Source organism: Notothenia rossii, assembly GCF_949606895.1.
Source record: "Notothenia rossii genome assembly, chromosome: 11".
Taxonomy (NCBI): Eukaryota; Metazoa; Chordata; class Actinopteri; order Perciformes; family Nototheniidae; genus Notothenia; species Notothenia rossii.
This window is the reverse complement of record NC_136910.1, coordinates 15,338,333-15,363,701: the sequence shown is the minus strand read 5'-3', so window position 1 is coordinate 15,363,701 and position 25,369 is coordinate 15,338,333. Positions and strand designations below refer to the sequence as shown.

At 42.2% G+C, this 25,369-nt stretch overlaps 1 protein-coding gene across 5 annotated transcripts in view; it reads right to left on the bottom strand.

Annotated features, from left to right (window-relative positions):
* Positions 1-5,873: 5,873 nt before the first annotated feature.
* LOC307024179 (calcium/calmodulin-dependent protein kinase type II subunit gamma) overlaps positions 5,874-25,369 on the bottom strand; it is a 40,465-nt gene continuing 20,969 nt past the window's right edge. The window contains exons 6-23 of one of the 5 annotated variants that reach the window (XM_079658066.1): positions 25,270-25,342; positions 23,646-23,748; positions 22,823-22,906; positions 22,486-22,580; positions 21,899-22,021; positions 21,611-21,694; positions 20,853-20,895; positions 20,033-20,095; positions 17,361-17,401; positions 16,484-16,567; positions 15,165-15,209; positions 14,995-15,040; positions 14,726-14,800; positions 11,787-11,927; positions 9,919-9,994; positions 9,707-9,801; positions 8,923-9,159; positions 5,874-8,449 (exon numbers count right to left, since the gene is read on the bottom strand). In XM_079658066.1, the coding sequence (XP_079514192.1) occupies positions 8,927-9,159; positions 9,707-9,801; positions 9,919-9,994; positions 11,787-11,927; positions 14,726-14,800; positions 14,995-15,040; positions 15,165-15,209; positions 16,484-16,567; positions 17,361-17,401; positions 20,033-20,095; positions 20,853-20,895; positions 21,611-21,694; positions 21,899-22,021; positions 22,486-22,580; positions 22,823-22,906; positions 23,646-23,748; positions 25,270-25,342 (1,504 nt within the window). In that variant the 3' untranslated portion in view covers positions 5,874-8,449; positions 8,923-8,926. The remainder of the gene's footprint in view (positions 8,450-8,922; positions 9,160-9,706; positions 9,802-9,918; positions 9,995-11,786; positions 11,928-14,725; positions 14,801-14,994; positions 15,041-15,164; positions 15,210-16,483; positions 16,568-17,360; positions 17,402-20,032; positions 20,096-20,852; positions 20,896-21,610; positions 21,695-21,898; positions 22,022-22,485; positions 22,581-22,822; positions 22,907-23,645; positions 23,749-25,269; positions 25,343-25,369) is intronic. The other 4 variants (XM_079658067.1, XM_079658068.1, XM_079658069.1 and 1 more) reach the window with 4 other exon arrangements.

Genomic DNA, 25,369 nt, shown 5'->3' with positions numbered 1-25,369 from the left:
CAGAAAAATGTGGATAACATTATTACATTACATGTTGTTAGAAACTTTTATCCAAAGCGAATTACATACTCAATACTGTGAGCAATCCCCACAGGAGCAATTTGGGGTGAAGTGTCTTGCCCAAGGACAAAATGACATGCTGACTGCAGTGGGGTATGAATCGGCAACCTCCGGTCCCATCACCAAGGCTCTATCCACTGCGCCACACGTCTATAGTAAAGGCAAAAATGTTAAAACCTAATAAAAAACTAAACACAATTTGCACAGTATGATACAGATCTCAATTATGCAGTCCTATGCTCATATTTCCAAAATATTTTCACTAAAACTTTTTAAACCCCCAAATTGTTTCTTTCTCCTGTGGGATACAGTCATTTGACAGGCTGTGTGTAGCATAGGGGTAATGTTATTCTAATATGTTCAAATCAGTGTAATAACGATGTAATAATGGTGTAGTATGGGTGTAAAATACATGAAATATGGATTTGATAATATATTAATGTATACCCTTAACGTGCAATGTATCACAGGAGATACAGAGATACTTGAAAGTAAGTCACATTTTGAAGACAAATTGAAATAGACATTAGATAATAGTAGACTCCTTTTCGAAATTATTTATATGAGCGTGCCCATTTGAGGGTTTATAAGCTTTGGAGACGCATGCCAATAAGCTATTTTACTATTTTAGTTTGGCATGCAAGAAAAGCAAAGTTCTCTTCACCACTTCAGGATTGCACTGGGTGGGTAATTGCTATAAAAGTGATCATATTTGTGGGTGAATAATTCCTTTAAAGCCTCAAAATGAGGATGATTTGGTTATATGCAACGCTGTAATGAATAGTGTAAGTGAAAAGATTGCTTACAAACGCTGTATTGTAAATGAAAAGTAAATCTGCTTAGCTGCTGCTCTCAGTCACTCTTGAGCTTTGTTAATCTTTTCTTTTGTTTGGACTGAAAACTGGGGGATCAGAGGAAAGTCCCGCTGCAGCGGATTGGCTCATTTTATTGAAAACTGTAGAATAAGTGATTTATAATGAGCATAAAAGACTCTGCCTGGTTGAATATTGTGAACAAATATTGAGTAGATTTACACCGTTTCGACAAATAACAGAATTGTATTCAAGTTTTTGAAGAGAGTAGGTCATTCCCAAATGCAAAATTATCTGCTAATTGTATTACAAGTATCAAAATAGAAAGTACTCATTGTTAGGGAATAATTCTTCCTTACTCCTAAGATATTTAACCTTATTGCCTGTTGACGTTAATAATCAACCCTGATTCTGTTATCTCCTTTAAAGAATGTGCTGCTGCACTTATTCTCAGTTTTATGACCGGTCAACTCTCGGTCACAGAGCCTAAGAGTCAGGCAAGTGATTCAGTATCTCCAGATGTTGGGGATATCTCCAGTGTTCCCAGGTGTTTACGCTCCATCCCCCAATATGTGGATTAACTCTCTGTAAACTAGTTAAAAGGTCTATCGAGAGAGAGGCTGGTCAGAATTGATGTGGCAACCCACTGGTGCAGTCAGAACCTCTGGCTGCTGTCAATTCAATTCAATTCAAAACCTTTATTTATTCAGGTGAAAACCCATTGAGATCATTGACCTCTTTTTCAATGGTGACCTGCTGCAAGTAGGTTCCAAGATGAATACAAACATGACAGAAAAACAAAGAGGACATCATATGGCATATTTACATTGACTACAGTTTGTATAGCGAGTAGCATTTACAGATACCAACAGTTTCCGATTGGATAGCATCTATCCTTGCTTTAAAAACATGTAATGGAACCAAACTGCTCAACTTCCATTCCTTTTGCAGACTGTTCCAAATTAGCGGAGCTGCGCATCTAAAAGCTGTATTCCCTAAGACAGTCCTAGCAGTTGGCACATTTAATACAACCACAGCATTCGATCTCAGGCAGTAGCCATTTACAATACGCCGTGAGATCAGGGAGCAGATGTAGGATGGAAGTTTCCCTAACATTGCTTTGTAAATAAAAAGATACCAGTGATTGAGCCGCCGTACAGTTAGTGAAAGCAAACCTGCCCTTGCATACAGGGTACAATGATGGGTTAATGCTTTACAGTTTGTCACAAATATCAGTGCACTGTGATAGGCGGCATCTAACTTGATCAGGTAATTGGCCGGTGCATTCATATAAAACCGATCACCATAGTCCAGCACAGGTAAAAAGGTCACAGTGACTAGCCTTTTCCTGGCCTCAAGTGAGAAACAGGACTTGTTTCTGTAAAAGAAACCTAGCCTAACCCTCAGTTTTTTTAGCAGGTTATTGACATGCAGTTTAAAAGAGAGACAGTCATCAAGCCAGATACCAAGGTATTTGTAACAGGTTACCACTTCAAGTTTTTTCCCTTGCGTAGTTTCAATATCTGTGACTTGTGATATGAATTCTCCGGCCGATACTTGTAATAAACTACCAGTGTTTGACATCAAAGCTCCAACACTCCTCGTGTCTCTCTGAGTCCTGACTCTCCATTGCTGCAGAAGTTTCCCTTACACTCATAATACAGGTGGCTACAAACTATTGTGAATGGTATTTTTTTTTTAAAAGACATTACATTTTACATTACCTATCAACAGAGCATCTCCCATAAATCCTATAAAGTGTGTAATTTGATTAAGTAATCCAACAAAAATAAAGCTCAACTGTAGTTTCTGACCAAACACAAACTGTCCAACAGAAAAATATTTCAGTCCTTTTGAAATGAGAATAAACCACCTCAGGTAGAAAAACGGAAAAAAATACCAATGTACCGTCAGCAACATATTGAAGAGACTATTCTGCTAATTTTCATGTGACATGTCTCCATGCTTTAATGTTCAAAAAAAGCTATTTTTCTCATACTGCCTGTGCAGCAGCACCTCTTTTCACCCTCTGTCTGAAACCAGAACCCAGTCTGCTCTGATTGGTTGGCTCTGTTGGGATTGCACAACCCCTTAGCCTTTCACTTACAATGTTTCGGAGCGCTAACCAATAGGAGTGTGAGTGTTTCATAGTGATGTCATTATGGTACGGAAGAAAAGAACAGTAGTCCGATGGAGGCGTTTCAGGCACTTGTCCAGAACAGTACAGCCAAAGTTCTCACCGGTACAAAAAGGTCTGCACACATAACCCCCATACTTGCACAACTACACTGGCTCCCAGTCCACTACAGGATCCAGTTTAAGGTTCTGCTCCACACTTACAAAGCCCTGAATGGACAAAGCCCAAAATACCTCTGTGACCTCATCCGTACCCAGACCTCTACCCGCTCTCTACGCTCCAGCCACGCTCCTCTTCTTTACATCCCCCGCACACTTCTCCGAACAATGGGAGACCGAGCCTACTGCTCATTCGCCCCGCGCCTCTGGAACTCCCTCCAAGATCAGCTGAGATCTGCCCCTTCCACCGAGGTCTTCAAAACCGGCCTTAAGACCCTCTTCTTTCGGCAGGCCTTCCAATAAACTTTTAGCATGGTACACCCGGAGTATTGCCATTTTGTATCGCTATCTCCGACTTTTATTTTATTTTATTTTTTTAATCTTTCAAATTGTATCAGTGTCCTTTGCTGTGAAGCGCTTCGAGATTTGTCTTGACAGATGAGAAGCGCTCAGGGGCGGATCTAGACAAATATTCATGGGGTGGCAGGAGATGTTGAGGGGTGGCATCCCCTGGCAGAAGAATATGCTGATTTAATCGCAGTCATATCAATCAATGTTACTTGGAAAGTCACAATATTAATATTTTAACTCAATAACATTTGGTGACATTATTGTGGCACATCAGTAAAGCCTTACATATAAATAATATATAAAGGTGGCAGACTTAGTTTAATGAATGAAGCATGGGTACCAAATATATGCAGACTGCTGCAATAAGTACATTAATTAACTGTCTCATCGATGTTTGTCAGAATGAATATGATACTATTAACAATCTTATTATTCCTATCAGCTGTCAATCACTGTTATGATTCACATATTCATTTATTATTGAATAAACTATATTTTTTGGAGGAGTTAATGATGAATGTTCCTCAAGATGCTTGCTCACTCTCCTTCAAATTTGAAAGACAAGTAATTATATCATGTATCAAAATTCAAACGAACAGTTCAGCGCCCCACAACTTTACTGCAAACAGTTACAACCTTGACTTTAAATCAGAAAGAACAAACATTAAAGAAGTGACTAACTGCATCAGTTAGGGTTAAAAAACGTGTATTCAGCTAAAACATATACATCGCTGCAGTGATTATCCAGTGGAAATTCCTTACCTACTGGCCTAGTTAAATCAAAGCGGTTACTTTTTTTTGGCTGGGCAGTGTAGTTTTACACACCGTCTTATTTGACTTTCTCAGGACATAAAACAGTTTTTTTTATGGGCAGACCCCCACAAAGAAAAAAAAAGATTTACACACGCACAAGCTCATCGAGTCCTCCGTGAGCTGAGCATCAAGTTGGCATGCTTATAACAGCTGAAATCGGCAATTACCATGTTGTTCAGCAAAACGCCTCACACAAACGTATTAAGATCAACAGCTTTAGTGCGTTTTGATTCAATGCTGAGTACAGCTAAACTTGACATTCTCTTCTCTGTCATTGTAGACCGCAAATACCTCATTCCTTCCGTCTACTTGGATCCGAATGCTTCTCGTTTTGCGCCGTCCCCCGTTCAAATGAATTCGCCGTCAATCATATTTCCAAGCTGGCTCGCGTCTTGTGCTGCATTCACTTGCACTCGGACATTAGAGATTTTCTCTCATAAATGTCCGATGAGCCACAAGTTCTTTCAAAACAAAGGGGTGGCAAGGCTATTTTTTAGGCTATATAAATTAAATATAATAAATATTCATTTATTCAGGCGGGGGGGGGGGGGGGGGGTTACATTTACAAACCTGTCCTTTAACACCTCAAAAAAAGTCAAAAGTAGTACTTTAGAGTCAGGAAGCTCCTTCATTCCTCACATCTCTGCACATCTTTATTGACTTGGAAAGTCAAAGGTCAGGAGGCTAACAACACACATTCTCTCAAGAGTTGCTCCCATTTTTAAAGTCTTAAAGAAAGTGTGAATGTCAAAGTTAACCAACCACTGTGAGCTCTCCTCATTAATCACACAGAAAGCAGAGGAACCAGGACACACACACACACACACACACACACACACACACCTTCTGGTGAGAGCGCACGATGCACAGCCGTGATTGTTTTATCCTCTGTGTTTATGTGAATGGCCCTGGAGGATATGCAGCGTTATTCAGGGCTTAATCTGACTTTATGCGATGACAGACAAGTATGGAGGGCAAATATTACGCCAGCTGTGATGCCGGCTGGTGTTCAGAGCATGCAGCCAAGCTCAGAAACTCCGTCCAGTTTCATCCAGTGCGCTTGTTTCACTCAAATTAAAACCATGTTTCCTTTATTAAGCAGTGTGTAAACGTCAGCCGAGACAAAGTAGTTCCCTAAAATTGGACTACATGAGCAGGTATTCAGCGGGAGTAATAAACGTTGCAGTGTTACGTAATTGGAAACGTGCGCTGCATATCTCTATGACCTCCAAATTTGGTGATCTCATGTTCAGACTGCGGATGAAACGTTCTCAAAATCCAGGCTGAAAAGATAAAAAATGCACAGGCCAAAAAAGGTTATGTTGTCATTTGAGGGAGGAATTCATTTCCTGGACAGTATAGGTATGTTGCGTCAGACAGTTGAGTTAAAAATCACAACACTTTTTTTTGGCAGATTGGTCTCGGGATAAAGATTTTCCAATAAAATATTTGTTGGAAAAGGAACAAAAATGGTTGAGTGATGACAATCAAATCTAAATAAGAAGAAAACAAAATGAAATAACCCAGTCAAGAGAGATAAACCAGTGCTGAAATAGTATTTTTATTAAATACTTTCAAGATCCAAGTTTGAAGAATAACAAAGCTATGATGAAGACCAACTAACACTCAGACAAACACTTGATAGTCGTCAATTCATGGTTGTATTTCATTGTACATCATGATCATGCAAAAAAACTCCAGCATCCATGTGAAGGCTGGGGGAGAAAGCGCAGCCCAATAGTATATCATTACAACGCAGGGAAAACGCTAACATCGAGGGCCTCATACCAAGCTACGGCTCCTGAATCTTTTTTTTTTTTACAAATTTTGCGTTTTTTTAAATATTTGTCATGTCACCTATTCAACATTCTGGATGGAGAATAATCTTATTTCAAAAGATGCAAATATCATATATTAACACTAGGCTCCATCCTTATTCAGGTAGGTACATGGTAGAAATGCGTAACTGAAACATGCATATAACTAGGTCTCTGGTTCAACAGCAGGTCACACACACCTGCACATCAACTCTCTCTCTCTCTCTCTCTCTAACTCCTCTCCACTGAGCAGGCACCTTTAAAACCACCTAGGGTAGATTACATTAATAAATAATTTAGTCCTGATCATTCCCTCATTCTGTTAATTTGTGTTGTCTTGACTTCCTCCCTCTTTCCCTTTTGTATCTTTTAAATGTTTATTTTTTTCTCTGTGTTGCGAGGGAGAGTGCAGAACTCCAGCTTGGCAGGTCGGCAAATTACCAAACGACAAGTTAACAGGAACAGCGACGACGACGACAGATAAACTCAAACCAGTAACACGGGAACAGAGAAACGACAGAGAGAGGTACAAATAAACATCTCAAGAGCAGGGGGCTCGTTAGTACACGTGGGGGAGGATGGGGAGATATCGGAGGGGGGAGGGTTTAAGATACGACTGTCGCGGATGGATGGAGACAATTAAGCAGCACAGCAAGGGTGGCACCGTGGTCACACAGCAGTGGTGCAGATATGTTACAAAGCCTAAAACACACCACCAGGCATGTGTGTGTGTGTGTGTGTGTGTGTGTGTGTGTGTGTGTGCATATGATATAAAGAGAGGGCTCACAGCATTATGGGATCAGGATGACACAATGATGAAGGTCTTCATGTTTAAAAACTATTTTTCGGGCTTTCTATTTCTTTTACTCCCCGTCTTTTAAAACAGTCTTACGGCCACGGGACTGGAGCTGCTAGCCCACACCAGCGTTTATTTTTTATTTGTCGTGAATGATTAAGAGTTTCTAAAATGTTAAGATTGAACTTTAAAGGAGGAGCACTAAAGCAAATTTAAAGAAGGTGAGGCAAATGTTCCTAAGCTAGATGGGGGTCACAGAGGTCATGGGGTGGTTCCCAGATGCACAGGATGAGTGTCTCTTAGATACATGTACATATATTACACTTTTCTACATATATCTATACATACACTGTATTTACACAGTGATTATAAACAAACCAGGCCCTTGCAGTAAAGCAGAGAAAAGGAGTGGGTTAAAAGAGGGAATGGTTTAAGAGGGAGAAAAAAGGAGAGAGTGGGGGGGGGGGTGAATGAGGGAGAGGCGGCGGGCAAACATGCAAAACGCAGACGCCTTCCCCGGGCCGCTCTCTCCCCCCACTGCATACAGACAACACAACGTGGTCACACGTTAGATTTAAACTTGCACAATTAAAATCCCTCTTTTTTTTTTAAAATGCAGCTGCTTTAAAAAATAAAATAAAATGAAAAGAGCCTTGAAAATAACATCAGTCAGACAAAAAAGAAAAAGAAAGGTTATTCACAGGAACGCAAAGGGAACGGGACTTTAAAAACACAACAGAAACACGTAACCTCAAATCAAACGCCCCCCCCCCCCCCGCCCACACGATTTTCAGTCCGGCCGGAAAGAAACAAGCACACAAACGAAAACACAAACACATAAAAAGCCTAAAGTTCTACACTTTGGTGCTTCATGTTTTTGATATCAAGTTTCTCTCATCAAGTTTTCTGACTGAGCCCACTCCCCCCTCTCTAAAATACAGACGGGGAATTTCTCCCTTCATCTTTACATCAACGTCCGGGTCACGAGCACAACACTTTCTACCCGGTAATCCCTAGAATGCCAAAAATCTCAGCTGCTAGCCTCACACTCCCTTCTGCTCTCCCTTAGATAGTGAATATAAATGCTTGGTTGGGTTTTGGTGGTTTCTGTTACATCTAGTCATAATTTACACAGCATATTCATAACTCATACTCATAAACTGTCACAAGTTCAATGTAAATCCTCTCCTCACGCAGGACGTCTCATCTCGCGCGGGCAGAAAAAAGATGGCTGCCATGGGGAGGGATAGAGGGCAAAGACTCGCCCTCCAATCAGGCGCCAGATGCATGCATCATCCCATGGGGGCGGTGTCTTGTGTTCAGCCGGCCCCCAGCAGGTCAAAGGGGGGACAGGATTGGTTGGTATCGTGGAGAGGGAAGCGATCTCGCCCGGCCGGGCTCCTGGCACTAGCCAATCCACGCAGAGGACGCGCCTCTTAAACACGCTCGCTGAAAAAAACTGCCCCCCAAAACACACACTCCAGTAGACTGGAGGCTCAGGACCACTGGGGGGGGGGGGGGGGGGATTGGGAGAAAACAGACCCCAGTGTTAATTATGGGCTTGATGAGGCATTGAAATAATGATAATACATTTGTATTAGTTGTCATTGAATTTGGTCATTGTAGCTGGAAGAGCAGTAGCAGGTGATCCAGTTCATACTGGTGTTAGCTTTTAAGTGAGAATAGACACATTCTTTGCTTTGGCCAATTATGATTAGGTAAATGATGATTATTATCACTAAAATTACCTGAATAAATAAGTCCTAAATACGTCAATAGTGGAAGATTCTGAGAAAACCAAAGTGATCTGCTTCTCTTACAATGTTTTCTAATGCCTTTTACTTTAACCACCACCTGTAACAGTTTTATGAGAACAAAGCATCTTTCTAATGATTTTTGTAAGAGATGTATTTGTAGAAAGATGACCTCATCTCTGTGAACATCAGCTGTGTGTGTGTGTGTGTGTGTGTGTGTGTACCTGATCACTGTAGTGGTGCGGCGGGCGCTCCCGAGCAGTGGAAGTGGACGTTCAGCCACTTGCCTTCGCGGCGATGCCACACCCTGGTCTCCTCTGATTGGCTGGACCGAGGGCGGCCTGTGGTGTCCACAAACTGTGTGAGGCGGATGTAGGCGATGCATGCCGCTTCCTCGCCGATCAGGTGCACGTGAGGGTTCAGCAGGGTGGTGTGCACCGGCTTGCTGTTCTTGCTCAGCACTGGATGGAATAAAACAGATGGACCAAACAATGTTCAAATATCAGGTAGACTGGATTTAGAGTTTTTTTAGTTTATTTTCTGTATGTTAAGTCTCCCTGGGTTATATAAAGGGTACATAAAAACAAATGTATTATTCGTGAAATAATAACCATAACTACTTGTCAATTGATCAATTAGTCCATCAACAGAAATGTTATCTGAAAGAATTTAAGTCAGAATATTTGTTTAGACAGACAGAGGTGACTAAATGTGTGATATTGTGACATTCCTAGTAGTGTTTGAAATGTGACTGACAAAATATTATTATAAACTCAAAAGAAGGGGATCGTAATAAGTATTTTGTCAGGAAAGTTGCCAACAAAAAAGTAAATAGTCAAATTGACTTGATATTTCCCAAAATCAGATAAAATAAAAATCTTGACCTGGCTGGTATTCTCGCAGATTTTAAATTGTGTGTGTTTCTGTGTGTATGTGCATATGTATGTGCACGTGTGTGTGTGTGTGTGTGTGTGTGTGTGTGTGTGTGTGTGTGTGTAGGAGACTCACAGTTCTCAAAGTAGAACTTGTGGAAGTCCATCCCCTCCACCAGGTTCCCCAGGGCCTCGGGTTCAAAAGAGGTGAGTCCAGGATCACAAATCCTCCTGAGGGAGAGACAGAGAGGAGCCAGAGAAAGACATTAAACACATAAGAAAAAGAGACTAGAGAAAATAAAGCACATAATACAAGTCTAGTAAATCCTGTCCAAACATTTTACTCACGTGTAGGCATCGAAATCTCCATTGTTGATGGCTTCAATCAGCTGCTCCGTTATCTTGATGATCTCCTGCTTACGGACTGCAGAGAACAGAGAGAGAGACAGAGGGAGGGTTAAAGGGTGAGGAGTCACTGAGGGGGTGAGACAACAGCTAACTGTGTGCCTGTTCTGCTGGATGACATGTCCTCTCATCACGCTCAGCTCCTCAGGCTCTGTGGCTCCTCTCCTCCTTAACCTCGACACTCGCCCCCAGCGCTCTCCCACTGCAGCTCCACCTCATCACTGTCTGTCGCCCTGCTTCTCGCCTTCTGTGTCACACACAAACTGACTAAACACCCCTCTCTGCCACCAAAACAAAAACAGAGACATCCTGCTTGTTCACAACATTGGCTTAGTCTGACAGAGAAAAATGGAACTCGGACTGGCTTTTTCTGGAGCTTTCAAACCCAGTGCTTGTCCTTGTTGCGGCGGAAATCTCCAGGATTATATAATAAGTGGAAGATAATATTTAGGAGAAACTGGAAAACAACATTCAAGCTCAACCATAAACGAACTTTTGCTACTTTAACTTTCAAGACAATAATAATAAACTGTATATATTTATATTGTATCAGAGTTACAGCTGATTCATAAACAGTTAATAATACCAATAAAGCAAATGTTTGTCTATGATTTGATCTTGAAACAGAACAGTAGATTTGAAAATGCCCCTTAAATCTACTGTTTTTCAATATTAGCGAGACATTTTTATAAGTAACCTATCCACACATAGAAAAAATTAAAGAGAACACATGAAAGGTTTTTATCAAAATGCCTCTACAGTATAACTATGCTTTTTGCAAAATCCATCCAAAAAAGGAAAAGGCTGGAGACATTCTCTATTTTTCTTCTAGTCATCAAGTCCTGTTAGAACACCAAAACCAACAATGATCCTATTAACCAGATCTAATCTGAGCTAAAAGCGATTTCTTTCTAAAATCACATTGATTAATACTGTAGAAGTTTATTTAGTCTCAATCCCATAAATCTATCATCCAGTTGCCTTTAATATGCTTAAAGCACAAGCAATGTGTATTTATCCGCTGCTGAAAATAGTCCCCAGCCAATGCAATTTTCACTCCCATTTTCGTCCAAAAACGACATTGTCTAGCGGTTCAAGGACATTGCTTTAAAAAACCTAACATTTGCGATATCTTTTTTAAGATGTACTTCTTTATTTTTGTGTTGTATCACAGGGTAGGGTAGTCAGGAAGTATTAAGATACCGACTAAAACATTCTCGGCAAAAGTAGCAGGAAGACTTTTCGTCATCAAGCTTGAGTCAGAGTCCTACCGCTGGCCAAGGCTTTAAAACATGTACGTATGTTTTTAGGTCTAAAATGGAATATGCCATGACAATCGAAGCATCATCGTGATTCTGTGGCAGGTTTTGTCTACATCAACCCTTATCCAAAGCACACATCAACCATTATTTAGTCCACAAAGTGCTTCTACCCAAACATGTCATTCAAAAACATTGTTGGTTCTGGTGTTTTGATGGGACCGAAATGAATAAATAGAATAACACCAGTCTCATTCTTTCACAAGTCATTATAGTGATTTCTAGTGATCACCTTTGTAGCCAAACATGTATCAAACCAACTTTTATGGATGGGACACATGTGGAGTTATAAGCCTCATTTCCTACAACAAATAACTTTGTGAGATTCCAAAATAAAAATGAATGACTTCTGATAATGGACGTTATGTGCAGGCTGCTTTTTTTTCTGATTCCTGAGAAAACTACCATTTCAGTAATGCAAGGTTTGAGTGTGCAACAGCCACAAGTGAGTAGAGGGCATGGAAGCAGAGTTAGTAGAGACTGTGTTCTTACTCAGCTTCGTGGTGCTGCTAGCAGCCACAGAGTTGCTCCCTAGTGGAGCGGCAGGCATGGAGGACTGAGAGAGCTCAGAGTCAGGGCAGGAGCTGTTGCCCGTGCTGTTCCATGCCATGCGCTTTACGTCATGCGGTGGAACTGAAACAAACAACGGATGGTCAACAAACACAAAACACATGGATGGATGTCAGATTATGTTCATGTGATCATCCACAAACACACAACGTGAACACACACATGCAGTAAACAAAGTGACAAAACGGAACAAAACATGTGTTAGTGTTCAGTAAAATGAGTAAGAAATAAACACTAATAGGCTTTTTCCAGACTCATGTGCTGATTTACATCTCAATTGACACGGAGTCATACTGATGCCATGCTTATCTCAAGACTGGCAGAATCATGGCTGGGACTTGAGGTCAAAAATGGTGGATAAACACATTACATTTTCTGTCAATTCCTCAAAAATAAAAATAGTTCAGTTTTTATTGAATGAAAGATGCTAACAGAGCTACGCTAATATATTGATAAACACACTATGCATTGTTCACAATAAATGTGGATTACAGTGATTGTGTTTTAATCAGCATTTATCATGACCCTTTAGCTGGGAGGGGATCTCACAATTCTATTAAACATTTTAAGGTGACGAATCCATCTCAAATTGATTTTCATCATTGACTCAATTTCTGGTTTTAAATCGATTCTCCATGCAGTATGTAGGGGGGCTCATATTAGGATCTACTCGAGACCACCGGTGGTAGCTTAAACTATCTTGAGTTTTTTCCTCAGGAACACGCCAGTTTCAGCATGTATTAGCACAGTAAAAACTGGGATTTTTCAACAAATCTGGCCGTGGTCACATGGAGGCAGGTGAGCACGCTTTGACCCGACATCATGCTGAGTTGTGCCAATTGTGTCTTGTATCCGGGATGGGTGACATCTCAGTTAAACGAGGCCGTTAAACTGGTAATGGAAATGCACATCAATACAGCATGGTTTGACTTGGCGCACCCCGAAAAAGGGTGTCAAAGGTAAAACAAATAAAGTAAATAAGAGTTAATGAGGGTTTATGACAGGCATGCGGATGGGTAACACAGGGAGAGGAGGGCAGCTGGGAGCGAGATCAGCACAGCTCTGGTTGTGAGGCTGTGTGATGTGGAAGTCATTTTACTGCCTGCTCTGATCACATCAACTCTACTCTTAACGCTCGTATACATTAACAAAGCCTCGTGTGACGAGCTGCAGCACCAGGCAGGCAGAGGATGGAAGCCATTGTTCGTTATTAGCTCATGTTAGGCCTCTAAGGGAAACTTAGCATGTTCAGTAAGTAAAGTGGGAGCAGAGGAAGGACATAGGAGAGGAGGAAAGGAGATGGCACTGCTCCTTAAGTGTCTGACAAGAGCAGGAGGACAAAAGGTCAAGAGACGAGAGTGGGGATTAGAGTGGAGAGGGGGAACGAGGAGAGATAACGACAAGAGAAGAATGGTGTATTAGAGAGGAATGGAGAATACATTGGATGGGATTAAACGACATGACAGAGAATAAAGCATCAGAGTAGAAGGAAGAATGAAGGAGAAAATGTGAGGACAAAGAGGAACCTGATGCTCTATCTATGGTGTGCAGGAAAGTCAGCCTGTCAGACTGAGATCTGGGCTTAAGACACACAGCTGCAAGGTAAGCAAGGCTTCCTCCAGCTGTCACATTAGGAGGACATGGGGATAGATGCAGTGATCACCAAGAAACACACACATACACCAGTCACACACACACGCACATTTCAGGGTTCCCACAGTGGCCCCGATGTAGAAATCCACAACTATTTTTTTAATGCGCTCCAAAGTTAGGTCAAAGTACGGAGTTCCTGCTGTTTCGTTTTTTATTTAAGTGTGTCTGAGTACAGTGAAGTCCAGGTGGTGAGTGAGTTCAGGTGCTCTAAAGAAGCGATCTCACAATATATTACAGTTTAAATGGATATACATGGCAGGAAATGACGGTGTGGGAACAGTGTGTAAAACAAGTTGTAAAAACGCAGTCTAGTAATGCATCCCTGTTAAACGAATTACCCTGTTTCATGACAACTTGGGTTTTGTTTTTGTAGTCCCGGCCTATTGGTTATTATGATAACATTGCATTCAAAGTAATTGAAGAACAGAAAGCGCGACCGATACAAATTTAATACCGTTTCATTGTCTAATGGTGTTGTAAGATTCAGTTACATTTGTAAGTGTGGGATGCAGGTTCAGATTTTTACCACAGCAGTCCCTAAACTCATTCAATTGGTACTTTTATGTAATTTAGTATGCAGATTTATACAGTAGGACAAAACATTTATTGCCTGAAAAAGTTAGATTAAGGCAGATTAGTTAGATAGAATATCCAAACCACTTTTCTTCATTTATTATCTTTGGTTCAAATTAACATTGACTCGATCCAAAAAGTAATGATATCGTTTTATTTTCATCGAAGGTTATATTTTTCAGTACTTTCATACCATTATATATTTTTAATTGGATAGTTTAGTGGTTTTTTCTCGGATGTTTGAATTCCACCACTTATTAGACACATTAACGCAGGCTGTTTTATGAAACCCTATTTTCCCCTGACACAATTGGAACAGTTAATCCGTGTTGAAAACGAAAGAAGGAAAGCTGTTAATAATTGTTATTAAAATGAATACCAATATCAAATGTCAGTGTTTTTCCCTGAATGTAGGTTTTAAAAGCATACAAATTAATATTTCAAAATGTTCCAGAACCAGTGGGAACCCTCAAAAGAAGCTTGGTGGATCAGATTGAGGGGGCTCAAAGATGTAAGACTGCCAGTAACTACAGAAAGCCAGGGTGGGAGTGGGAGGTGGGTGGGTGGGTGGGTGGGGGTGTTAGGTCCTTGCCAGTGGCGACCATAAAGCTTCTGGTTGCCATGGATAAACTTACTGGCAGGGGAGCTTTGAGGTGAGGGCAGAAGTGGGGGCATCTCCTCTGTGGCGCTGCTCTGCGCCGAACTGTCCGCTAGAACAGACACACGATAAATACACACACACGCACACACACACAAACACACACCACAGGCAGACAGTCAAGATTCTGCGAGACATATGTTGAATCTCAACACACCTGCCAGCGACTACAGTCAAATACACACACTTCAGTAGATGGGAGAAAGAGAGAGAGGGTGGGTAAGAAAAGGAAGAGAGGACTCAAACCTTTCATTTCCTCCTCGTCGTTGGTGGCGTTGCTCTCTGTTGATCCCTGGAGGGCAGTCGGATGAAGAGAAAAATAGTGAGATTAACACTGCCCGCTTTAGAAAGGTCCAACAGACCTGAGGCGGAGCAGCTCATTGATGAGCTGTCACACTGACAGACACAAGCCTCACCTTAACTCCATCAGGAGGGTTGTGCACCACAGTGCTCTGAGATTCCTGCATTACACAAACAAAAAAAGTCAGTTCAAACATCAGAATGCTGAAACATGGCCTCTCAACTGGATTTAAAGAGACAATTCACGCCTAAATTAAAAATATAAGTGTTGGAGGTATCTGCTGTAGAGATGTTGGCCTTCTCTTGAATATAGTGAAGCTAGATGGCCTTGTTTTAGTGAACTGTCCCTTTAATCTAGTCCCTATAATCTACCTCAGCCATTATCAAACTCTAACTTTCCTTACTAGTTGTGTCGAAAACACATGAATAGAGATTGGAGACAAGTCAACAATTGTTGTTATTTGTGAGTCATTATATTATCGATTACAAATCCTCATCAGAATATCCGAAAGTCCAAGTAGACAAATGTAAATGTGTTCCAGCATAAAAGACAAACAATACCAGCAAATATTAATATTTGAGGAGCTGGAAAACATAATTTAAAATGTCCTTTTTGCTTCAGTACAGTGACTATAGTTAACTAATTTTATGGTTTTGGCAGATGTTGATCAATTTATTGACTTGATGTTAGCATATAACGTATTCCAAATTTCATTAATCGAAAACGTACAATTCGTCCATTCATTTTCTAGCCTACAATAGCTATTCTAATTCTCTATTCCTGCACCACCAGTTGAGAAGCACTACATTGTCAGACCATAAAGTATTATGTCACCAAACCTGTACAAGAAGCACTATGTAACACATGCTCTAATGCATCTTAAATCACAACATGCTATTACCACTACAACGAAAGTTTGGCAGTATGAAAAGGATGTCAGTGGGGATTAACGGTTAATGATGGAAGGAAACGGGTTAGCTTGAGACAGATGGTTGGGTGTTAGTGTTGATGGTTGCAATGCGGGGTTGGGTTTAGTGGAAACTTAAGGGATGGCTGGTTAAGCTTTGGGAGAAAGGGGAATAACATAGAGGCCAAATAGGATAGGAATAATTTATTCTAAGACGTCATCTAAACTAGGACTCTACAGTTCTCCGTCACTGTCATATAAGGTTCATGCTGCTTGGGAATCTACACGGTGCACATGTGAAGCCTTAAATACAATAGAGAGCATGTTGAATTATTTGCACAAAGTTGAATAGATTTCAAATTGAGGAACACATGTGCACCCAGGGGATGGCTGCTGCTGGGACGGGAGTGCTAGATGAAGGATGATAAGCAGCGACTATGACGATGAAGGATGAGGCACAACGGGCTACTGTGCAACTACTGGGGGGGTTAAGAAGCGGGAAACCGACAGTGCAGCGGCTACTGTACCATCTGGGCGTTGGTTGCCATGTTGGTGTCTTTCAGAGCATTGATGGCGCTCACTATACTGTTCTTACTGTTGTTGGTAGAAGGCTGGGATGAGAACGCAGACACTCAGAGTGAACAACAACATACGTTTACGCGCACACACACACACACACACACACACACAGTAGTATAATGCGCCTTTTAGGGAATGGGGCTAATGTCGGTTGTGGCTCCCGGGCTGTTGAGAGCTAACAGGGTAAATGAGAGGGTGAGTGGCACAGAATGGCCTCTAGATCATCCTTTTAACTGCCTCACTAACTCGCTATGCCTCCGCCACTTAACTGCACAGAAAGACCCCTGGGGGCAGAGGAGAAATTGAGGGAGGCAGGAGGAGGAGGGGGGAGGGGGGAGGGGGAGGGGGGATGCTTAATAGCAGTAGAGAATGACGGAGGCTGCTCGGAAAAGAAGAGCAGAAAACCTCTAATGGAAACTGGCTAAATTAGTGAAAGAATAAACTAAACATTACAAAAACGAATATGTAGAATTAAACAAATAATGTAACTGAAACTGAAGAAAAGGCCGGTTGAATAGAGTTTCTCAAACTTGTGGATAGAAGTAAAGGAATTCTGATATCTGAAAACAGGCCACAGAAGGTTGTGAAACCCTGAGGTGCAGCATAATCCCCTATAGAAATGAAAAGGAAATCTGAGCCAAAAAAACTAAACTCTGGAAAAACCCTGAAAAACAATCATTACTGTATGAAAAAGATATTCCTCAACATAATAGGAGTAGGAGAAGTGAGCGTTAGAGGTACGGGAAAGAACAGAAGGCAAGAAAGGGGTCAGTTAATGGAGGAGACAGGACACAGTGTAGTAGAACAAAGAGGTCACAACCTTACCTTAGCAGAATCAGACTTCTTGTTGAGTAAACTTTTGCATGCTGTAAAAAAATTAAATATAGAAAATATAGAAAAAAAGGGAGAGAAACAGGTAAAAGGTTAAATGTTGATGACGGCATCCGTGTCAATCCCTACAGCTCCCTTTTTAGCTTTTATAGAAATGTGAGCAAAAACCTGGGTGTACAAGTTGTTGTCTATCTATGAAACCACTGAGCTTTTACGCCAAAGCACGTCTACATGTTGCAGAAGGAATAACATGCATTTAATGGATTTCTTGCTTTTATTTCCCCCTGGCTGGACATGTTGCTACACTCAGCGAAACCCATTCGCATCATAATCCATTCATTGCCATCTGGGGAAAAAAAAGAGAAACCTGAGAGCAAAGTAAACTTCCTAAATCCATTTCCTGTCTGTAAGACCCCAGCAGAATTAAAAAGAGAGTGATGGGCAGACTGTGCTGCCAGGACTGACGGCCATGAGTTAATGTACATCATTGATTCCCTTTTAAGGGCCCCAGTAACTTTCCCTCTCAGTCTAAAGCTCTCAGCCGTCCGTCACTTCCTTTTCTCTAATTTCCTACAGACATACACAGGTTCCAAAAATCTTATCTTATCTTGTGTTTCTTACCTTCCAATAAGAAGTGGGAGAAGGAAAGAGGGGGAGAGAGGGGAGGGTTGAAACAGAGGGCTTAGTATTTCAATACACAAGAGTGGAGATAAGGGGCAGAGCATCTAGAGCAGCAACATATATCAAGTGACAACTCATGCTGCCTAATCTTGGTTGCTCTAAATACAGCTTCTATCTTGACCTGGCCATGCAGCAACCAAAGAAGAAATAAAATCAACTTTTCATTCCTTAACCAGGGGAAAGGGGAGCGGATTGTTAAGAGGGAAAACATCTGCTCTTAATTCGGCTTAATCTTTTACCAAACAGCCGTCGGAGTGCTAATTGTGACAGCATGGGAGCACAATGTTGACGTGCTCCCTTAATCCGTCCTCCTTAAGAGAACGGTCACCAGTTTCAGGATGGGTAAAGTCAATATGACCCACAGTAGGAGGGCGGCACCACTTGGTGATGAACAGGGAAGGACGGATTAGAGAGCACCTGAAGTTGTATCACAGTTTTTAAAATGTAAAACTAAGTAGGACATGCACATGCAAAAGGCTGCATGGAAAGCAGCCTTCCAGAAACCTAGAGAGATGCTTCAATACCATTATCACATATTGCTTTAATGTCATTTAAAAGAGCACATCATGAGCGAAGCCTAGCCATGCTCTACAGAGATATGCAAGGAAGCACTTAGAGTTCAAAAAGAATAATAAAAAAGAGCCAGTATTTTTGCAGTGATGAGTGACATCATTAGAGGACTAAAAGCAAAATAACAACAACTAATTGCAAATGGATTTAGAAAGGAGAAGAGTTGAGGAGTCCAGTCCAGAGTGATGATGTCACACATGAGTTCCCCGAAAACTTACAAAACAGGCAACGTGGTCCAGTCTCAGTGAGGAAGCCTGCATTCAGAGGGCTCTAACTCACGATCAAACCACCACAAGCACCCGAATCTCAGCGCACCAATCACACACACCAGGATTAACAAATGTGTCTCAACTGAGGTCATGCCTCTTACATTATCTTTATCCTACCTACACAGAACCTAGTTACCTATTGATATATTTATGTAGAGTGTAGAGCAAAGAAGATTTACTTGTCTGATGAAAAGGTGACAAGAAATCCAGTCTGCTCCACACTGTCTGTCTCTAAAGTATCCATGGAGCCACCATCGGAATCGCCGACCTTCACCACCCCTTCCCACCCAGCAGGATGAGAGACGAGTCTGATTTTAGTACTTTCAGAACAAAAGCATCAATGCCTCGGTTCACGAAGAATAACGCGAGTTTGTCACCGGGTATTTGACACAGTTTGCTTGTGGTTTTTCATTAAGGAGGCAGAGAGATGTTTCTGAAAGTACTAAAACAGACGTCAGCAGGGGGAGATGAGACGTGGGATGCCTTTGACCTCCGGGGATTCATCAAGAAGGCGGTGTTACAGCAGTTGGCTCTGGTAGCAGCAGAAAAGGCAGCACTCCCATCCTCCGTCTCGGTTCATTTCTCTCCCCCTGCTTCTCAACATCCGCCTTTCCCCTCCCCACCAGACCCAGGTTCGACAATGGCAGCACGCCAACCCAGCTCTTGCCGGCCCCCTGCAGTGTCAGTTCCCTGCCCCAGAAATACAAGCCTCTCCTCGTCCCCCTGCCCCCGTCCGTCCTTGTGCCCATCCCCTCAACACGCGGCTGGGGGAGAGCACAGAGGCGTAAGGGGTCAGCTGGAAGTCTGGATGGAGCGAGCTAAAAGGAATGATGTAACTTATTCTGAAGACTAAATGGGGTATAAAGGTCAAAGCTGAGGTTTAAATGTAAAAAAGCACTTTGGAGTGCCGGCTGAACTACATCAATTAAGTGGTGTGGAGTAAAATGTGATTCCTTTGCATCACAGCTGGTAAATATGTGTGTAAGTATGCATGCGTGTGTGTGAGAATGTGGATGAAGATGCTAGCAGAGGCTGCATGCGGGACTTTCTGTGGTGGATATAAAGTCCCTACGTGTCATGTACTATAACCCAAAGAAGTAAGCTGTATGTGGAGAGGAAGTGGATGGGCGTGTCTCTGGGACGTACCTTCCTGAGCCAGTGAGGCCGTGGAGGAGGCGGCAGCAGCAGAGTTGGTATGCTGCCGGCCCACTATTGGACAGAAATGCTACAGTTGGGTGGGCTATACAAGTTAGGCAGGACTATTTCACGCTGTTCACTCGTGGGCCTAGAAAGCTACGGGGCGTGCTCGCTACAGCCCAGACACATCACAAGGTCTGATAGGAATGGGCTGAAGCACAAGACGTGCAGCCCTGTGGTTTCCTAGGCCCAGGGCTGAAATCATTAGCCATCGGATGGCCACTACTTAAAGGCTGAGAATAAAGCTTCAACCAAAAAAAAATTAAATAAAAAGACAGTTTCTTAGCAGTCACCTTGCCCCCAACATAAAACATCTTATATAAGACTAGGCTTCCCTTTCTCAAACATGCAAACGCTCCGCAGGCGGCAGAGAAGAAGGACACACACACACATACGCACACACACACACACACACACACACACACACACATAGGGAGAGATAAATTAGCATGAACATAACTGGCGGCCACATAAAATCTTGTACATGAAAGAATATCACATATTAGCCTGCTCCGATACATCAGGACGAAATACTCCTATCATTATACTCATTATTAACACTTTGCTTCTATCATAACTTGAAGGAATTACATGTTTCAATGTTGTAAGCAAGTGTGAAAACACAGAAACATATTGTTATTTCGAGGATGAGTGGGTGAGTGTGTGTGGTGAGGGGGTTAAAAGAGGTGCAGAGGACTCTATCCACTCTCCTACCGCCTCTCCCTCTGCATGTGCAGCGTGGGAGGTGGAGGGCGAAGGGCACACCCACCTGAGAAGTTTCTGGACACCAGCATGGTGGTGAGAATGGCTCCCTGGAGGAGGAGAAAGAAGTGAGGGAGGTATAATGAGCGCGAGGAGTTTTCGTTTTATCGAACAGGATTTTTCTTCACGGCTCTGTTTTCATCTCTAATAAGACAGTGATATTTTTATCTTTATGCTTCTTTAACAGATCCGTTCAACGGCTGGGTCTTCTTTTTGTTCTGTCAAACAGAATCAAATTATTAAAAATACATTGTGTGTATTGCATCATCAGTGATGATTCACGGCTAACTGTAAGTCTTCACATCTCCAAGAACCATTACATATTCTTCTATGCAAATGAATTGAACTGATGTGACCAAAAAAGAACAGCTGCTACTTGATCCATTATTTTGCATGCATGGCTGTAAATGCAAACTAAAGCAACTGGGTATCGCTTGAACACCGCAGCCGAGAGGATACCAGTCTCTGTGCCCATGCCAAAGTAATGTTTTCTTTGAAACGTATGTATGAATATATTTCAATTTTATTTTAATTAAGAAAAGTACTGAATAAAATAGTCTAAAATTAATACACATTTTGTTTAAAATCAGGAATTGCTCAACACTGTGTTAAGCTGTGGTACCAAAAAAGCGCCATAAGTAGTAGGAAGACTGACTTCTGTAGGACAAAGTAAGTAGATTTACAAATAGTAATACTTTGCACAAAAGAGAAAGATGTGGCTGTAACTTATCAAGGGGTTATAAAAACTGAGTTCACGATGGGTACCTTAAGTTTTCGGCGAGCGTTGAACTTGCGGAGACACTCGACAGTTTCCTGTCTGTGCATCATGGATGCCACTGTAGAGCGGTGCTGCAGGAGGGCAAAAACAAAATAATTCATTTAAAACAAACTGTGTCTGAATACGTCTGCACAGAATTATAGTTATGTGAAGGTTATGTAACATTAATTCCCTACGTAGTGTGGTTATTTTTTAAATCCGTAAATACTTCAATGCGGTTTGATCATCCTGTGTGATTCCAGTAATTCTTTGAGGTGGGTTAGGTGAATACTTACGCAGACCCATGGGTGCTTCAGGGCCTGTTCGGCAGTGATCCTCTTGGCGGGGTTAATGGTCAACATCTGGTTGATCAGGTTCTTTGCCTCTGGAGTCACTGTGTCCCACTCTGGGGAAGGGAACTGGGAAACATTGAGAAAGTAGGTGCGACAGTTGGGAAGGAAGGAAGGAAGGAAGGTGGAATTGAAAACAATTCAGATTTCTTGAAGGATTGTTTTGGAGTCTGCATGTTGCTGGCTAATCCACACCATCTGGGCACCGAGTCTAGAGTTGATTTTATAAAACTGCTAATTTTCTGTTTGGATTAAAAGAACACATGCTTCTGTTTAAATTCATAAAACAATTTTTTATTAACGGTTAATCCCCTACAGGCTGCCTGAGACTTCCCCAGTCCATCTGGAAACTGCAATGACACACACACACCTCTGCAATGCGTCAGGGAGGCCCTGATAGGATCAATAGCTTTGGACCTGCTTTCAATTGGACACTATTAAACATTAAAAACTGCTTAGCTAACCCCTGCACTGCACCCTTCACAAGTATACACCCAACACACACATACTGTACACACACAGAGTACACTTACATCGTATGCTCCAGCTTTAATCTGCTGATAGAGTTTGTGTTGATCTTCATCCCAGAAGGGAGGATATCCCACTAACAAGATATAGAGGATAACACCTGACAGAGTGCAAAGTGAAAAAAAGATCATGTTACAATCCTTAAATGATTTTCATTTAAATAAGAGAAGGGAATTTTCTTCATACAACATATTTCATTTCAACTTTAAGATTGTACTTCACATTCAAATGCATTGGCAGTTTAGTGTATAAAACACGATTCCTAAGTGATTCATATTTCACATTCATAGGTCGGAGGTTTTGCTGTTGCAACCGGTTTATTGACCAAAAGTGTCGACTCACCGCAAGCCCATATGTCCACAGGCTTGCCGTAGGGGTCCTTCCTCAGCACTTCAGGGGAGAGATAGCCAGGGGTGCCCGCAAACCCTGCCCGCCAGACAAACCAGAGGACACAATTAACTTCTATTACAATTCGGATGAAGGCTATTTTTGTGCAGCTATGCGAATGGTTCGGATGATAGTGACCTGTTGGACTCCAGTGTGAGACCAGATTACGACAGTGTAGAGTCACAAGCAAAGGCCTGTTAATCATCTTGGCCTCGCCGGAGAGTCGGCCAAATGCTGGCAGCTAGGCTGTTAGCCAAGACACAATGGCCTTAGCATGAACTGGACAGTGTCTGCGAGCCTCTGAGGCAATGCTCACAAATATTATTTGGCTTGGACAAGCCAATGTCTACACATATGCTAAAACATAAAACCTTTGAATTGTTACACACCCATATCGAACAACAGATCAAGTGATGGTCCAGTTTGGGCTGAGCAATATATATATCATCACAGAGGACGTACATTTTGCAATAAACTCAAACGCATTGTAAAAGACTGCGATACTGCTCTCTAGAATTTCAGAAAGTTTCAGAACTAAACTGCACATAAAAATTAGACTAAATTTGTGATCATGTCTTTTTTTATTGGTGCTTTTTGGTTTCAGTCCATTGTTCAATTTGCCCAATAAAAGAATGTTAGAAATAATATTTGTACAGCAGATAGACATAACTGTTCAATATCTACATCATAATAACGTAATTATTCCACAAATTAAATGCATATTTGCCACATATTGTGACGAATGTGTGTGTGTGTGTCACTGTTTATGTTTTCTTACCGAACCAAGCCTGCTGGTCTCCTTGCACTTCAATAGCAAGGCCAAAGTCTGCCAGCTTCACTGCAGCTCCCTTCATCTTACTGGCCAACAACAGGTTCTCAGGCTGAGACACACACACAAGCACACAACACACACATGGTGAAACATAATGTATGACAAGAGATCAAGACAGTGAGAGACTGATAGTGACAGGCACTCTTCAGTTAAGCTCTTTCTTAGCAATATTTATATTTGATGTATTCAACACAGCTCGTGTGGGGGTGGGGTAGAAGAAAAAAAAAAGGTGTGAGAAAGCGATGGAGACGGAGGATGTGGAGAGAGGATGAGTGGTTGTGAATCTCCACAGCGCCTTATATGGGCATGGGTTCGTAGCCATGGAAACCACTCGGGGAGTCATTTAGGCAGCGCTGCAGACTGCATGCTAAATGGAAAGTGTACTTAGCGAGAGGCAGTGTGTGGCAGCGTTCTAAATGGCCGTTGCTTGGGCAGTAGGACATAAATGGCCGCAGTAAAAGTACACTCAGGATAAAAGTACACTCAGGATAAAAGGCCAACAAATCAGACAGCTCGAGGTATTAGCCACACACACACACACACACACACACACACACACACACACACACACACACACACACACACACACACACACACACACACACACACACACACACACACACACACACACACACACACACACACACACACACACACACACACACACACACACACACACACACACACACACACACACACACACACACACACACACACACACACACACACACACACACACACACACACACACACACACACACACACACACACACACACTTTTTCTCCCCAACCTTGAGGTCTCTGCTCGAAAATGGAACAAATTCAACACATTATTATGGTCTGTCCTTCCTAGCAGAATTATTATCATGGCCTTAAAGGCTGAAACTGGAGGTGGCAGGCGCGCTCGTCCTCCACTCTTTGCATCTGAGCCTATCAGCAATTTGGCACAACTCAAGCCCCTCCCCCGCTGCTCCATGGGTGGGTGTGATGTCACATGGGTTGTCCTGGCAACTCCTGAGGTTCATCTATGCCTTCACCTATTCTCTTCTAATAGACACCCTTCACAACTGCACAGTCTGTGTGTGTGTGTGTGTGTGTGTGTGTGTGTGTGTGTGTGTGTGTGTGTGTGTGTGTGTGTGTGTGTGTGTGTGTGTGTGTGTGTGTGTGTGTGTGTGTGTGTGTGTGTGTGTGTGTGTGTGTGAGTGTGAGTGAGTGTGTGTGCTTGCTTGCTTGCGTGCGAGTCCTTGCCATAGGTTAGAGACTGACCCCTCCACGTGATCATGACTCACCATCTCTCCGTGCTCAACATGTGAACACGTATGCTCGCTGCTACACACACACACACAGTGCTCTGTTCACAGACAGACACGCTGACAGAGATGAGAACAGATAGAGGGTAAAAAGTGTTGATGGGAGAGGGGATGCGGGGGGGGAAATAAAAGAGATAGCAGCAGAAAATGCAGAGAAAGCGAGAGGGATAGAGCAACCAAGAGCCATCTGTGTGTTGCCATGGCCACGAGCAGAGGTGTGTGTGAGTGTGTGGTTGTCACAGCAACGGGCAGCCACTCACCTTGAGGTCTCTGTGCACAATATCATGCTGGTGGATATGATTGACACTCTCCAAGATCTGACTAATGCAATGACTACGAAGAAAGGGAGACAAAGAGAGG